This window comes from Scylla paramamosain, chromosome 43 (genome assembly GCF_035594125.1).
Source record: "Scylla paramamosain isolate STU-SP2022 chromosome 43, ASM3559412v1, whole genome shotgun sequence".
Lineage (NCBI taxonomy): Eukaryota > Metazoa > Arthropoda > Malacostraca > Decapoda > Portunidae > Scylla > Scylla paramamosain.
This window is the reverse complement of record NC_087193.1, coordinates 3,719,684-3,737,183: the sequence shown is the minus strand read 5'-3', so window position 1 is coordinate 3,737,183 and position 17,500 is coordinate 3,719,684. Positions and strand designations below refer to the sequence as shown.

At 44.2% G+C, this 17,500-nt stretch overlaps 2 protein-coding genes across 2 annotated transcripts in view; one reads left to right on the top strand and one right to left on the bottom strand.

The window, feature by feature from the left end:
• LOC135093416 (formin-like protein 2) overlaps window positions 1-3,369 on the top strand; it is a 7,006-nt gene extending 3,637 nt beyond the window's left edge. Inside the window, exon 4 of the mRNA XM_063992694.1 lies at window positions 1-3,369. This exon is cut by the window's left edge and continues 312 nt beyond it. Coding sequence (XP_063848764.1) covers window positions 1-18 — 18 coding nt within the window. The 3' untranslated portion in view covers window positions 19-3,369.
• LOC135093420 (NFX1-type zinc finger-containing protein 1-like) overlaps window positions 779-17,500 on the bottom strand; it is a 31,781-nt gene continuing 15,059 nt past the window's right edge. The window contains 11 exon segments of the mRNA XM_063992697.1: window positions 779-5,312; window positions 5,682-5,923; window positions 6,876-7,096; window positions 7,557-7,668; window positions 9,674-9,830; window positions 10,066-10,255; window positions 10,698-11,783; window positions 12,129-12,275; window positions 12,453-12,621; window positions 12,925-13,027; window positions 17,426-17,500. The exon segment at window positions 17,426-17,500 is cut by the window's right edge and continues 9 nt beyond it. Of these exon segments, the coding sequence (XP_063848767.1) occupies window positions 4,552-5,312; window positions 5,682-5,923; window positions 6,876-7,096; window positions 7,557-7,668; window positions 9,674-9,830; window positions 10,066-10,255; window positions 10,698-11,783; window positions 12,129-12,275; window positions 12,453-12,621; window positions 12,925-13,027; window positions 17,426-17,500 (3,263 nt within the window). The 3' untranslated portion in view covers window positions 779-4,551.

Genomic DNA, 17,500 nt, shown 5'->3' with positions numbered 1-17,500 from the left:
TCTGACAGGGAGTCCTAACGCACGTGAGGCTTCTTCAGGCCTTCCCCACCCTTCCAGGCCGTGCAGTGGCGGTGTCGCTGGTCGCAGGCCGCCAGCTGCCCCGACCCGCACCGCCTTGAGGGTGCATCAGGATGTGCTGCCTTGCCCGTAGCCTGTCTGTACGGCGAGGCACGTGTAGGCTTCTGTGTTATATAGGAAAGCATATCACACACACACACACACACACACACACATGAAGGGAACACTGCTAAAGACGGGTGTCTGTAGTAAATGTGTTACGGGACCAAGGAGAGAGAGGTTTGAAATCGGCAAATAGTGAGGCGAGCGATCACACACACACACACACACACACACACACACACACATGCGTGTTCTCAACTATATTTTGGTGTCAAAATATTTTTGCTGTGAGAAATGGCATGTCTGTCCTGCAGCCTGCCAGCAGGTCTGAAATATATCATTGTATATGAGGCCTGTGTCTTTTTCACCTACTACATCCGCACATTACTGATTTATCACCACATTTGGAAACACTCCTGTGCCGCACCTCCACTGTCAGAAGGCTCTTCTTGAAGTTACGCAGAGTTCCAAGTGTTTTTTTTTTTTTTTTACGTTTCTGGTGACAAACATGATAACAAAAAAAAAAAAAAATCAGAACACGGCTAATTATGTGGCCTTTGAAAATAACTGGTGACAGAGCAGAGCCTTTCAGAATAATGTTTTTAGCATCACTTCAGTTTTTTCCTGCCACTCCCTCCATGTCACTGAAAAAGACTAGAACTGACAATCAATTTTATTTATTAACACACACACACACACAAGTGCACATGTAAAATAATATAGTGTTGATAATTATATATTCCTGATGCACACATTATCACAAGAATTAATTTGGTACACTAGAGCAGGGGTTCTCAAAGTGGGGGTCCCGACCCCCAGGGGGGGTCGCGAAATAATTTATGGGGGTCGCGATCGAGATAGTGCAACGCCTCCTCCTCCTTCTCTTCCTCCCACTACCCATCCTAACGAGTCTAGTACTTGTCAGTAGTGGTCGATGTGCCCGATGTTCGATAAAACATAATACAGCTACGTTATGTGTGCATGCTTTCTTATGCATGCATGTTTTCTTTGCTATATTAAGTACACCTTACTAATATAATTGTTACCGCTTTGTAATGCGTGCCCTCACTCCAGAACGCTTTGTTTTAGAATTATTCGTGTAGTTAGAGTTGACACAGACACTCGGTAGAGACGTGTATTTTGTGAGGAGGCAGTCAGTATCGGTTTCGTAAGGCTCGTGTAACTCTACTCTCGTGACATCGTAATCTTTAGCCTGAACCATGGAAAGGTGGCTAATTCGTAGATCTACAAGCAAGGAGACAACAGACATCACTGAAGCATCTGGTGATGCTAATTCTGAGCAGCCAAGCACGTCAAGTGGGAATAAAGACCATGACTGTCAAAACGCAAGATCATACCAGTGTGATCGACCATCCAAGCGCCGAAAATATCAGGAAGAATTCACACAATATGGATTTACTTGTTGTACAGTTAATGATATTCATCATCCTCAGTGTGTTGTTTTGAGGTTCTTGCTCACGAAAGCTTGAAACCAGCAAAAATGAAAAGACACTTGCAAACCAAGCATCCAGATCATGCTAAAAAAAAAAAAAACAGTAGACTTTTTCCAGCGAAAGGAAAAGGATTTACAAGGGGCAAAAGCAGGTGATAACACAGAGAACTACAACTCCTGCCAAAGCTCAGACGGCATCATATGCGATTGCATACCAAATTGCACAGAGGAAAGAGGCACACACAATTGGTGAAGACATAAAGCCTGCTGCAGTGGCAATGTGTCGAGCTATCCACGGAGAAAAAGCGGCCCGTGACCTTGACACCATCCCTATCAAACGACACCGTAAGGCGGCGTATTCATGACATTGCAGATGATATTCGGTGTCAACTGATTAAGAGTGAAGAATGTGAGGTATGCTTTGCAGGTTGATGAGGCGACGGGCATCTCAAATTCTGCTCAATTACTTGTATTCATAAGATAGTTTTGATGGAAAACTTCATGAAGACATGCTGTTTTGCTCTACTTTAGAAGGAACATGCACAGGGGTATGCTATTTTCAGAGTTAGCAAGCTACGTGAGATGGGATTGCCGTGGGACCAGTGTGTTGGTGTGTGCACAGACGGGGCTGGAGCAATGCTGGGTAAAAAGAAAGGATTAAGAGGAAAAATCTTGCAGGTGGCTCCTAATGTGAATTTCACTCATTGTATTATTAATCGGGAAGCTCTTGCCAGTAAGGCTCTTGTTCCAGAGCTAAACTGTGTTCTTGAAACTGCAGTTAAAATAGTCAATTTCATAGTCACGGCCACTGAACGCCAGATTGTCTGCCATACTTTGTAAGGACATGGGTTCGGACTATGAGGCTTTATTGCTCCACACAGAGGTCAGGTGGCTCTCCCGAGGCAAAGTTCTCACACGCCTGTATCAGATGAGGGATGAAGTTCGCCTCTCTACTTGAATGTGACTCCATACTCGGTGTTCATTTGTGTGACTCCATGTGGCTAGCAAGGCTTGCACATCTTGCAAGCATATATGAAAACTAAACGAGCTGAACTTGTCAATACAAGGCCCAAATACAAACATTTTGACAATGTATGACAAAATGCTTTCAAAAAGAAGCTGGAACGATGGGCTGTGAGATATGAAGGGAAATGTTGAAATGTTTCCCTTGCTGGAAGAATTCGTTGAAGAGAATGAATTACAAGGTTTGGATAACACGAGAGGAGCCATTGCCACTCACCTTCGAAGCCTCTTTGACCACTTTGCAAAGTACTTCAAGGAAGAGACAACTCTACAACATTACTGGATACGACAGCCGTTCTCTGCTAACGGGAGTCACCATCAGATTTGGAGGATCCACTGCTTGAACTTTCGAGTGATCGAACCTTACGGATGAAGTTCGAGTCGACAACACTAGACAAGTTTTGGATATCAGTTGCAGAATACCCAGGATTATCCAAGACCGCAATGAATGTATCGACGCCTTTCGCATCGACCTACCTTTGTGAAGTTACATTTTCTGCACTAACATACATAAAAAAACAAGTACCGATCACGACTTCGTGTCGAGGATGATCGTGTTGCGGTTTCAAGCATCGCCCCAAGACTAGAGACTCTGTGCTCCAAGAAGCAAGTCCATCCTTCCCATTAGTAATGGTAAGTTGTTCAGCCTTGAGAGAGAGAGAGAGAGAGAGAGAGAGAGAGAGAGAGAGAGAGAGAGAGAGAGAGAGAGAGAGAGAGAGAGAGAGAGAGAGAGAGAGAGAGAGAGAGAGAGAGAGAGAGAGAGAGAGAGAGAGTGTGTAAGTACATACATACATACATACATACATACATACATACATACATACATACATACATACATACATACATACATACATAGAAAGGCAAGCAGATACACGGAGACAACGAAATGCCTCATAGGGATTGACAGAAATTCGTTGTTGGGGTAGTGGGTCGCCACTCTGTCGGAGTAATTTGTAGGGGGTCGCAGCCAAAAAAGTTTGAGAACCACTGCACTAGAGTAAATTCTAAGTTTTTAATAAATACATAAACAGACTTGATACTGAAAGATGATAGTTATGAAATACAGTTAACTTTTAACTAATAAACCGTACCAAATGCCAAATATCTGTAATACTCCCAGACTTACAATAAAGCTTACGATGGAAAAAAAAAATAATAAAATAAAATCCTTCACACTAACAGAACAATGGACAAGGTCAAATTAAAGCAATCTGCAAAAATAAATAAATAAAAAACAAATAAATATATAAAATAAAGAAAAATCCACAATATTAAGTTAAAAATGTAAACAAGAATAAGATAAAAATTAATAATCTACACATCCAATAACATATGACTTTCAATTCTCCTCACTTCTCCCTCTGAATGCCACACACTGTCCTAAGCTTAATAAAACAGGCTGGCACAAGCTTAGATAATCCTCAGACACCACTGAGAGCAATGAAGTTTTATCTTAGTAAAACTTTCTATGGTTACTGATACAAATGTTGGTGCAAAAGATTACATCAGGTTAGCTTACCTCTGTTCTTTATCTACCCTATAACTACCTCTAACTTCCTCTTCTTGCAGTGATAGGCAACTTCTTCCATATGTACATCCTTCTCATCTTCCTCCACTCCCACTAGAATAAGTAGTTAAGATAAGGCCTTGAATCATTCTAGAATGCACCCCAAATGGGACTCCTCAGGGTGCTGACTGTCACTAGAACCAGGAAAACTCTCTTTGAGAACTCCAGTAACTTCCACAAGAATAAAGCCTGGCCAGGGTTCCTAAAATGACTTACTGACACTAAAACCAGGAAAACCCTCTCTTGAGAACCCCAGTGACTTCCACAAAAGTAAAAAGTAATTAAGACAAGACAAGGAATGACCGAAGAAGGCATCCCAAGACAAGAACAAGACAACCCTGGCCTGGGGATTCTTATGGGACTGACTGGGCTTCTTGCTGATGTAAAGTTAATCATCAAGGATAAAATTGGCCATGTTGTTTTGCTCTGACCATGCAGGGTGCCTGGCTCCATCCATTTCCATGGCCACTGCATTGTCACTCCTCAGGCCGTGATTCGCACCGCCAATTCTGCTCCCACAATCCGGGCAGGTGCTCTCTTGCACGGCACCCCCACACTCAGTGATGCAGTACACGTGTCCATTGGGGCACTTGTACCAGTGTCCATTGCGGAGGTTCATGGCTGACAGTATCATCAGCCTTTCTTCGTCACTGATGCCAAGGCCGCCAATGTACTGCTCACTCTCTTTCAGCCGTGCCCGCACCTTACTGTCCCGCTGCTCATCGTACTTCTGCATGGGGTCCATCAACTTCTCCAGCTCAGCCTTCAGTCTCACCATGTTTAGATTGTGGCAGGAGGCCCACTTCTCAAGGAAGATGCAGTAGGCAGGCAGGATGGCCAGGCGCTGCAGCTCACAGGTCACCTCCTCTTTCATCTGGTCCGAGATGGTGGTGGTCTTCTCCATCACCTGTGCCACCAAGGCATCAACCTTGGCCCAAACCGCCTGCAGCTTGTGTGCAGGGCCGGACATGCCGCTGTGTGCCTGCTTAGCGATGCTAGTGGCCTTCTTCAACACCTGTGCCTGGAAGTGACACAGACGCTTCTCATCCTCACTCAGCTTCTCAAATGGATTTCGTTTCTTTGCTTTGTTTCCCATCTTTCTCAGGATTTTAAGCACTTGAGATTCATATTTATCAATCACTTCTGGATCTGGAAGCAAATTTAAAACAAGAGTATAAGGAGACTTGCAAGACAGCAGTGGGGCAACACGAGTCAGTCCCTGGTGATGAAACACTGCAGAAGGTGTGTGCAGGTCTGATACAAGCAAGAAGAACATCTTGTAAGATAGTTTGGGAACCATTAAATTACAGCCTTATTAGCCTTATAGAAGCAAAAATGAGAGCGTCATAAGATAGCTTGGGAATCACTAAATTAGAATCTTTTATAAGGAAAAGACAGTTTGGGAACAACAGAGTTAGAACCTTTTAAAAGAAATAGTTTTGGAACCACTGAGTTAGAACCTTTTAGAAGACAAGTTTTAGAATCAGTATAGCCTTATTCTTCCTTCTCCAGCCTTACCCTGCAGTATGAGCTCAACGCTCTTCACTTTGATGGTACTGTGAATGCTGTAGTACTTCTTCTTGATGGCCTGCACTCCCTCGTATGCCTGCAGGATAAGATGTTGGTGTCGCTTGTTGTTGTAGATGGCTTTTCTGCATCTGGGACAAGCCTTCATGCCCACTTCTCCGTTGTCCTGCATCAGCCACATCTCCAGTCCCTCTGCCTCAATACAGTGGCCACAATCCTCCAGCCACACAAACCTACAGAATTAAAAGTTTAGTTAAAAGTGTGTTTTGTGCCTCCAGGTCCACATTTTAAAATGCTCTGCTCTCTCTCTTTCACCATGACTACTTTCCAGTGCTACAGAGATAATTAGCCAAGCTCTCTAGTGTTTCTCCTGTTGCTAATGTAGAAATCTTGATCTCTCTCTCTCCTCCCTCTCTCTCCTCTCTCTCTCTCCTCCCTCTCTCTCCTCTCTCTCCTCCCTCTCTCTCCTCTCTCCTCCCTCTCTCTCCTCTCTCCTCCCTCTCTCTCCTCTCTCCTCCCTCTCTCTCCTCTCTCCTCTCTCCTCCCTCCTCTCTCTCTCTCTCCTCCCTCCTCCCTCTCTCTCTCTCCTCTCTCCTCCCTCCTCCCTCTCTCTCCTCTCTCTCTCTCCTCTCTCCTCCCTCCTCCCTCTCTCTCCTCTCTCCTCCCTCCTCCCTCTCTCTCCTCTCTCCTCCCTCTCTCTCCTCTCCTCCCTCCTCCCTCTCTCTCCTCCCTCCTCCCTCTCTCTCCTCTCTCCTCCCTCTCTCTCCTCTCTCCTCCCTCTCTCTCCTCTCTCTCTCCATGACTATTTTCAAAGGCCATAGAGATGATTAGCCAGGTTCTCAAGAGTATTTCTCTTGTTTATAATGTAGAAATTTTGTTAGTCACTAGAACTTTAAAAACACCACTGAAAACCCATATACCTTCAACTAAATGCTTTTGAATGTAGTGGAGATGCAGCATATAATATGTATTTCAGAATATGGTGCTTTGTCTGAGTTACCCTGTGTATATAAACCAATTTTTTCCCCCTCTTGAATATTCTCTCACTATGCATCTTCAGCTAAAGCGACTCTCATGTGTTTTTCCCACAAATATTACTTTTCCTCTTTCTCAACATTCCCTCACCATGCAAATATTTCCTTTACTTTTTCTTTTTCCTTTCCTTTTCCTTTCACACTGCCTCACCGTGCTTCAGGGTTATCCTCATTCCCCAGCAGGAAGAACTCGGTCAGCTCCTGCAGGTCACACTCTCGGCACAGGGGCGGACATGGGTCACCACAGAACCCCACACAATCATGGCCGCAATTCAGCTTCTTGGTACATGGCTGGTCACATGGCTTCCTCCCACACTCCTCTCCACATTTCTTGCCGCATCTAATATGCTTGCATCCCCACTCACACTTCTCCTGAATATACAGAGGAGCGTTAGTTTTGTTCCTCAGTTCTTGGTGGAATTTGCAAACTGTCTAGCCTCTTTGAAACTCTTTTGTTCCTCAGTTCTTGGTGAAATCTATGAACTGTCTGGCCTCTTTGAAACTCTTATTTTGTTCCTCAGTTCTTGGTGAAATCTATGAACTTTTTAAGACAGACTGTCACACACACAGCACCCCAGGAACTAAACTGTCTGTCCTGTTTAAATTACTTTTGTAATTTTTATGATCATTATTGTTACTGCTTTATTAGTTACTGTCAAACTACAAACAGGGACTGCCACATGTAGACCTGATGGCTACTTGCAGCTTCCCTCATTTTCTTGTTCTAATCTATTTCAGGGAAAAAGTCACATAACACACCCTAAGAACTAAACTGCCTGGCTTCTTTTGAATTGCTCTCCTAACTTTCATCATTACCATTACTTGTTCTCACCAGGCAGGGATTGCAAGGCACCCCACACTTCTTGCGACACTTGCTGTGGCTACACTTCCAGCTACACTCCTCCTGGCATGGTGGACAGGACTTGCCACATGGGTACTTACAACTGGAAAACACACATTAATGTTTCCTTCTCCTGTAGTAGTAGCAGCACTAGTAGAATAACCCCATGATGCAATAAACAGCACATTTTCTCACAATTAACCCCTCTCTAGCAACTCCTGTAAAGATACAACTCTGAATATCTGACACAAAAACACCACAATAAATATTGTATTGTCAAGGAAAAAAGAAGACAAAATTAGGAAGAAGAAAGAAGAGAACATAAAATAAGTAAGAAGAAAGAAGAGATGGAGATGAATAAAGTAGGAAGAGTAACAAGTGGTCATACTACCCAAGAAAGGGAAGGTAATTAGCACTTGATATTGAGGGAGTCAAGAAAACAAACATGGACCCAGGGCCCATGCAGTCCACAACAGGAAGACAGCCATAAAGCCTGCAAGGCAGCCTGGGTCAAAGAGGGATTAAAAGTAATGACCGCAGAGACAAGGCAGAGAAAGGATTTGAAAGGGATAGTAGACCAAGAGGCGTGAGGCACCGAAAGGAGGAGGTCAGCCCATAGAAAAATACCAACACCCACTTATGCTCCACCTCCAAACTGCTCCTACTCTCTAACTGGCTTCTGTATCAAGCACCATGCCTGCGAGCAGATCACATGCATAAATGAGCAATGTGAAATGTTATGAAAGTAAAATGTTATGAAAATAAAGATAATTTTGTAAGGGAAACAGGCAGTCCCAAACAATTGTATATTATAGTGTGTAAGTATGGAATAATTCAATAGTGGAGAGTAGCAGAGAGTAGCAGACACAGAAGCAGAGAGGGCCTGACCAGAGAGCGGTCAAGATGGACTGAATAACTTAAAAGTAAATAGAGCTTGAAAGTGTAATGGTCTATAAGTCAACTATCTTATTGAAAGAGTAGTAGGAAGTTTTTTTTTATCTTTTATATTCACTATGATAGGGTTGTATGGTGTACAAAGATTTACTCACTTATGGAATGTTTATAGTAATTGATGTGGTGCTGATAGCGTTTCTCTTATTGAACATTAATTGTGCCGGTTGAATATTTGTTGTGTTTATACATTTGATTTTGTCTGTGTTTTGCACAATGATTGCATTGATCAATGAATATGTTGAAGAGATATAAAGTGACACCTAATAACTCTGAACGATTTGAAGATGAATGTGAGTGAGAAATTTTGATTTGTAAGAAATGTAAATAATTAGTAGTTATTTATTAAAATATGAAAATGTTTGTAGTTTTCCAGTAGCCTTTATATAACAATTTCTTGCAACATCTCGGACCACGACAATATTCATTTCTTTTCTGATGGCTGTGAACACCAAAGCTGAGAGCGATAATGAAAAAATTGATCACGATAACTGATATATCGATAACAATAACCTTACCGGTGATATCTGATAATCATTAACTGGTGATAAACTTATTGCCTGATATCTGATAAATCCAAAATTCCAATACTAGCAATACCAATACTGATATTTTAAATCTTAAAAATTGATAAATCCAAATCTTTAATTTTATTTATATCTTAAGAAACTTAGAAAAATCTTAGAAAACTTTTAATTCAATGTTTATCTCATCTCTTCACTAATAAAAGTACTGTTTAAGTAAAATAACTACATTTGATTTTGAAAGTTAAAAACTTCAACATGCTCATGTTCCAAAAATTTTAATTTTCGATTATTGATGGTTTGGAACCAAAAGTATCAGCGATATCAATGAACTGATAATGTGGAAAAAATAATTATCAGGTAACAAATAACCTGATAACATTATTGTAATAAATTATCATGATACTTTATCATGACCACCCACCTATGGAGAATACACTGGGACATTAGTGACCTCAGCAAGCCCAGATGAGCAGAACCTATGTTGTGGTTATGTCAGGAACAACTAGCTACCACCACACACCAAAGCTACCCACAGCAAGGCCCACCAAGAGTAAGCCATGGCTTTCTCCCCTCCCCACACAAGCTGGGCCATGCATGAGAAGGGACTAAGTAAAGGTTAAAATTACATACATGTGGCCACAGACGAGAGCTCTGTCACACCGCTCATTGCAGGCTTGGTGCAGGCGGCCGTGGAGACACTGGCCACATGTCCCCACACACGTGTGCCCACAGTCCAGGGTCTTGCCGCAGGGCTCACTGCAGTACTCCCAAGCTGCCTCGCCCTGCACTGCACACAGACATTCACACCATCACATTACAGTATAGCAATGTTGCATACGTTCCTTAATACTATTACCCATAAAGGTTTGTACCATCACAATACAGTATGGTAATGTTATCTGCATAACTTAATACTGCCCCATAAAAAAAACACACACACACACACCTCAATACACTTTCTATCTCCTTATGACAGCAGTTCACCTTTTCTAATTTCATGACCTGGGAACCTTATGACCTACCTCTGGAGCTCAAGTGACACGGCAGCTGGATCACGTGGTTCTTGGGACACCGGTTGTTAGTTGTCACCAGCTCGCGACAGTTGGTGGTACATTTTTGCTTGCACGTCTTCCGGCATGCATGGCCACACACCAGCGTCTTGGGACACGCACCATCACACTGCTCTGAAGTGGCCGGCTTGTTGCACGCAATCTTGAAAGTGTGGATGGATCTAAGCGCTCCTTCCTAACATGCAAGTCTTCCATATTTTTCATCACTATTTTATTCTAATTGGACATCTACTACCACAATCGGAAACACTTCTGCGCCACACCTCCACTAGTTTTGAAGAGCTCTAGATAAAGCTATATGGGTTTCTAATGGGGTTTTTATGGTTCTGGTGACAGATCAACAAGATTTATAAATTATTAACAGGAGAAACACTCTTGAGAATCCAGCTAATCATCTCTGAGGCCTTTGAAAATAGTCATGGTGAGAGAGCAAAGCACTTCTCTATACTGTTTGGTCAAAAGCAGAGGGATGAGGAGTGTGTGGGTAAGGAGGAAGAAAAAACAAAGAAAAAACAGAAAGGTTCCTGGATGCAGTGAGGGAAGACATTCAGGTGATGGGTGTAAGACAAGATGCAAACACTTACATGAATGGTGTGCCCACAGGTAGGGACCTCCTTCCTCACCAGCACCTCACAGCCCCCACACTCCCTGTAGCACAGCCTACCACAGCGATGGCCACAAGGCAGGGTCTTCTGGCACTTCTGGTTACATTTGATTTCCTCAACAGGCTGGGAACACTCCACGTCCTTGGCCACGTGTCTGCAGGGAAGTTTCTTCTCCACCTTCTCCACACAGGAGCCACACTCCTGGTAACATTTCTTGAGGCATGGGTGCTTCTGGGAGCAGCCTGCATTGATCATGGTGCATGGCTCCATGCACAGGTATTGCTGGTGGTCTGGGTCCTTGGTGCGGTGGCATTTCTTGCTGCACTTGTGGCCGCAGTCCACCCGCGTGTCACAATCTTCAGGGCACGAGAACTGGGCAGGGTCCTGGTGGCAGGGCATGGTGACTTGGTGCTGGCAGGCAGGGATCACCTTTTCCACCTGTGTGGGGCACTGGTAGGAGGTGGGGGACACGTGACAGGGAATATTGTGGGTGTGGCCACAGGGAAGGTCCTTGGTCAGGATGACCATGCAGGGTCCACAATCCTCCCAGCACTGCTTGGGGCACTTGTGGTCCAGGTTGCATAGCACCTTGGGGCATGGTACCCGGCACTTGTACTCCAGGTGGTCACGGTCACCCATGTGGCACACCTGGGGACATGAGTGGCGACAGTTTGGCAGTGGCCTGTCGCACACCAGCAGGCAGCCTCCCTCGGGACTCCTGGCCAGGAAGTCTTGGCCGGAAGACACGAAGGTGACCTGGTGTGGGTGGTTCTCACACTGCAGCGGCAGGGCCTCCCCAATGCTGCCACTCTCGTCCAGGTCTGCCTTCACCTTTTTCCACAGGGCGCTGGACTGGCTGAGCAGGTCCATGTTGCCGGTGATGTAAAGGCCATGCTTGGCACGGGACAGCGCCACACACACCCGGTTGTCAGTGCGCAGGAAGCCCACCTTGCCGTCAGGGTTGCTCCTCACCAGGGACAGCAGGATGATCTTGTTCTCTTCCCCCTGGTAGTTATCCACCACACACACCCGCACTCCGCTGCACACTGGGTTCTGCCGCTGCAGCTGAGGACAGAGCCGCTGCGTCACTCCACCAGACACAGACAACACGCATAGCTGAAATAACTTCCACCAGCTTACTTTGTCACCATTTAACTCAGTACCAAATATGCTTTTTTCAAATTATGATCTACATAGTGAAGGAATCAGCAGTGAAATTAATGAACTCAATTAATCTAAACCTAATCTAAAACAATCTCAACTAACTTTGCCAAACGTTTGGTTGAAAACACATATACATAATTCAGCATCATTGCAAACCACTGACACAATGACAGTGCAGGCCCCTTTAGTGAGCACAGCCACCACACAGGGCCAGGAGGGAGTGCACCACCCTTGCCCCCCTTTCACCTGTCGCAGCAGGAAGAACTGGCCAGAGTACGCGGTGAGGATGGTGATGTCGGCAGGGTCATAATCTTGCAGCACCAGGTGGCGGCACAGACCAATCAGCAGCTCTGCCTCATGCTGGTTCTCGTGGCTGTTGTTGTCGTCAGACTCCTGCAAGAAGACAATCGCCATGTCACCTCCACACCCTCACAATGCAATGTGAAACGGCTCACTCCACCACATCACGGAGAAACATCACAGCCTACCAACAAACACCAAGCACACACCGTTCAAACACCAAACACACAAAACACACCCACTCCAGCACCAAACACACAAAACACAAACCTGCCGTTCCATCTGGTTGTGTGCAATAAAGAACACATTGTGGATGAGGCCAAGCACTCTTGGGTACTTAGTTACAGAGGGATGGTCCTTCAGGGAGGGATAGATGGAAGGCACCAGGAGTTTTGAGATGGATGGGTGCATGCGGTGTTGATACTCCAGTGTTTCATACCTGCAAAAGACACCTCTATTCTATTCCATTCTTTCTTAAGGGGGCAGCAATCTATTGGGAAGCAGGGCAGTTAATTTCTATTCAATTGTATCAAGAGGCACACAGCAATGCATTAGGAGAGCAAACCTATTAGGAAGCATGGGACAATCTGAAATGATCCTTGTGGCTGTTCTCTTAAGTAATTGACACGTCTGTGGGCCCTTTTTCCCTTTTTCCCCCTTTTTCTTTTTGTTTCCCGAAGCCAGTGTGCTCTTATAAGAAAAATAAATAAAGTCAAAAGTGTAGTGGGTAATGGGTACTCACGCTAAACCATTCTTAATGAGGCGTTCAAAGAGTGAGGTCTCCAGGCCATACTTGGTGGCCAGCTCATACACTGTGGCACTCGGCTGCAGCTGCTGGTGGTCCCCTACAAGAGAATTAGGTCTGTATTCTGAAATGCTCTGCTCTCTCCTCTCACCATGACTATTTGCCACAGAGGTAATTAGCTGGCTTCTAAAGTGTCTTTCTCCAGTTCAAAATATAGGAATCTTGCTTATCTGTGACTAAAAACACAAAAACACCTTTAAAAACCTGTGTATTGCTTAATATAAATCCATATTCAGAAAGTCTGCTCTCACTATGACTATTTTTCAAGGACACAGAGATGATTAGTGGAGTTATCAAGAGTGTTTCTTCTGTCACTTCAACTAGAGCAGTGGTTCTTAACCTGTGGTGCTGAAATAAACTTTTAGGGGTGCTGAAAAATGCTACATACATGGTAGTACAATGTCAGTGTTCCTCAAAAGGGATGTAAAAGTATTAAAGCAGTACTTTTTGATGATAATGTACTTTCCATTTGATAAACTTTAAAACCTCTTTCTCAATAGTGTTCATGATATTCTAGCAGAGAGGAAGAGCAATAAATGTATTGCTTTTCCCTGTGTTACTGGCATCTTCAATGTTTTACATCTGAAGAATGAACACAATGAAAAACCAAGCAGTATTTTTTTCTTTCTTATGTAGGAGGGGCACTGGCCAAGGGCAACAAAAATCCATTAAAAAAAAAAAAAAAAGCCCACTAAGATGCCAGTCCCATAAAAGGGTCCAAAGCGGTAGTCAAAAATTGAAGGATAAGTGTATTGAAACCTCCCTTTTGAAGGAATTCAAGTCATAGGAAGGTGGAAATACAGAAGCAAGCAGGGAGTTCAAGATTTTACCAGAAAAAGGGATGAATGATTGAGAATACTGGTTAACTCTTGCATTAGAGAGGTGGACAGAATAGGGATGAGAGAAAGAAAGTCTTGAGCAGCAAGGCTGTGGGAAAAGGGGAGGCATGCAATTAGCAAGATCAGAAGAGCAGTTAGAATGAAAATAGCAGTAGAAGACAGCTAGAGATGCAACAGTGCGGTGATGAGAGAGAGGCTGAAGACAGTCAGTTAGAGGAGAGGAGTTGACAAGATGAAAAGCTTTTGATTCCACTCTGTCTAGAAGAGCGGTACGAGTGGAACCCCCCCCCCCCAGACAAGTGAAGCATACTCCATACATGGACGGTTAAGGCCCTTGTACAGAGTTAGCAGCTGGGGATGTGGGGGGGGCAGAAAAACTGGTGGAGATGTCTCAAAGTGCCTAACTTCATAGAAGCTGTTTTAGCTAGAGATGAGATGTGAAGTTTCCAGTTCAGATTATAAGTAAAGGACAAACCGAGGATGTTCAGTGTAGAAGACGGGGATGGTTGAGTGTCATTGAAGAAGAGGGGATAGTTGTCTGGAAGGTTGTATTGAGTTGATGGATGGAGGAATTGAGTTTTTGACGCACTGAACAATACCAAGTTTGCTCTGCCCCAATCAGAAATTTTAGAAGGATCAGAAGTCAAGCGTTCTGTGGCTTCCCTGCGTGATATGTTTACCTCCTGAAGGGTTGGACGTCTATGAAAAGACCTGGAAAAGTGCAGGGTGGTATCATCAGCGTAGGAGTGGATAGGACAAGAAGTTTGATTTAGAAGATCATTAATGAATAATAAGAAGAGTGGGTGACAGGACAGAACCCTGAGGAACACCACTGTTAATAGATTTAGGAGAACAGTGACAGTCTACCACAGCAGCAATAGAACAGTCAGAAAGGAAACCTGAGATGAAGTTACAGAGAGAAGGATAGAAGCCAGAAGAGCTTCTCTAGAAGAGAAGGAGGGACAAGAAGTTTGGTTTAGATCATTAATGAATAATAAGAGAGTGGGTGACAGGACAGAACCCTGAGGAGCACAACAGTTAATAGATTTAGGAGAACAGTGACCGTCTACCACAGCAGCAATAGAACAGTCAGAAAGGAAACCCGAGATGAAGTTACAGAAAGAAGGATAGAAGCCATAGGAGGGTAGTTTGGAAATCAAAGCTTTGTGTCAGACTCTATCAAAAGCTTTTGATATGTCCAAGGCAACAGCAAAAGTTTCACCAAAATCTCCAAAAGAGGATGACCAGGACTCAGTAAGGAAAGCCAGAAGATCAAGAAGAGAAGTACAGCAGCCTTGACAGAACCCATACTGGCGATCAGATAGAAGGTTGTGAAGTGATAGATGTTTAAGAGTCTTCCTGTTGAGGATAGATTCAAAAACTGTAGAAATTAAAGCAATAGGATGGTAGGTTGAGGGATTAGAACGGTCACCCTTTTTAGGAACAGGCTGAATGTAGGCAAACTTCCAGCAAGAAGGAAAGGTAGATGTTGACAGACAGAGCTAAAAGTTTGACTAGGCAAGGTGCAAGCATGAAGGCACAGTTTCGGAGAACAATAGGAGGGACCCCATCAGGTCCATAAGCCTTCTGAGGGTTTAGGCCAGCGAGGGCATGGAAAACATAATTACAAAGAATTTTAATAGGTGGCATGAAGTAGTCAGAGGGTGGAGGAGAGGGAGGAACAAGCCCAGAATTGTCCAAGGTAGAGTTTTTAGCAAAGGTTTGAGCGAAGAGTTCAGCTTTAGAAATAGATGATAGCAGTGGTGCCATCTGATTGAAATAAAGGAGGGAAAGAAGAAGCAGTTATTGGAGATATTTTTGGTTAGATGTCAGAAGTCATGAGGAGAGTTAGATCTTGAAAGATTTTGACACTTTCTGTTAATGAAGTTTTTGGCTAGTTGGAGAACAGACTTGGCATGGTTCTGGGCACAAATATGAAGTGCATGAGATTCTGGTGATGGAAGGCTTAAGTGCCTTTTGTGGGCAACCTCTCTATCATGTATAGCACAAGAACAAGCAGTGTTAAACCAAGGTTTGGAAGGTTCCCGTCGAGAAAAAGAGTGAGGAATGTACACCTCCATGCCAGACACTATCACCTCTGTTATGCGCTCAGCACACAAAGACGGGTCTCTGACACAGAAGCAGTAATCATTCCAAGGAAAATCAGCAAAATACCTTCTCAGGTCCCCCCAACTAGCAGAGGCAAAACACCAGAGGCAAGGTACCTTCACTTAGGGAGATCCTGAGGAGGGATTGGAGCAACAGAACAAGATACAGATATGAGATTGTGGTCAGAGGAACCCAACAGAGAAGCAAGGGTGACAGCATAATGAGAAGGATTAGAGGTCAGGAAAAGGTCAAGAATGTTGGGCGTATCTCCAAGACGGTCAGGAATACAAGTGGGGTGCTGCGCCAATTGCTCTAGGTCATGGAGGATAGCAAAGTTGAAGGCTTGTTCACCAGGATGGCCAGTGAAGGGAGAGGAAAGCCAAAGCTGGTGGTGAACATTAAAGTCCCCAAGAATGGAGATCTCTGCAAAAGGGAAGAGGGTCAGAACGTGTTCCACTTTGGAAGTTAAGTAGTCAAAGAATTTCTTATAGTCAGAGGAGTTAGGTGAGAGATATACAGCACAGATAAATTTAGTTTGAGAGTGACTCTGTAGTCATAGCCAGATGATGGAAAACTCAGAAGATTCAAGAGCATGGGCACAAGAGCAGGTTAAATCATTGTGCACATAAACGCAACATCCAGCTTTGGATCGAAAATAAGAAAGAGAAAGTAGGAGGGAACAGAAAAGGGGCTACTGTCAGTTGCCTCAGACACCTGAGTTTCAGTGATGAAAAGATGAGGAGGTTTAGAAGAGGAGAGGTGGTGTTCTACAGAATGAAAATCAAATCCTAGACCACGAATGCTGTAGAAATTAATGAAGAAAAAGTTGAGGGGGGGGGGGTGTCAAGACACTTAGGGTCATCATCAGAAGGGCAGTCTGATCTGGGTACATTTGTGGTCCCCTCCCCAGATGAAGACTCCCAGGCTGGTGTAAAAGTCACCATGAATTTTGAAATTTTGAGTGAAGGGTATGTGTGTGTTATTAAATGCTTGTAGTTTTGTGTGGAGGAAGAGAGTTGTCTTTAGAGGGCAGGCTGTGACTGCCCCCTTGTGTTGTGAGACAAAGGAAAACGTTTAGTGAGGTCACAGCTGGGTTTAATGATAAGTTCACAGCACCCCCTGAACAGTGCTTTAGACCTCACTGAGAGTAATTATTGTTTCGGCAGGTGCCTACTGCCTCCTCCTCCTCCTGTGCTATCTTTGTAACAGTGCTACAGCTGTTCTCTCTGTGACTACATGTTAGCCAGAGGCAGGGGTCAGAAAAGATTATGAAATGCTGAACTAGAGTCTTTTAAAAGTAGTGGTCTGTATCTAATCTGTCCCTGTGTCTGTATGTCTAACTAATCTGTCTGTGCCTGTATATCTATCTGGTCTGTATCTGTGTCTTTTTATCTGCATGTCTTTGCCTGTGCCCATCTGGTTTGTGTGGGCCCATGTGTCTATCTGGGCCACCTCTGCCTCGGCACCCCAGCAGCCACCGTGGGGAGTACCTATCATGATGAGGTGCTTGCAGTCTGCTGTGAGGGACGAGATGACGTGGGACTCCAGGATCTCCGCAGCTTCCT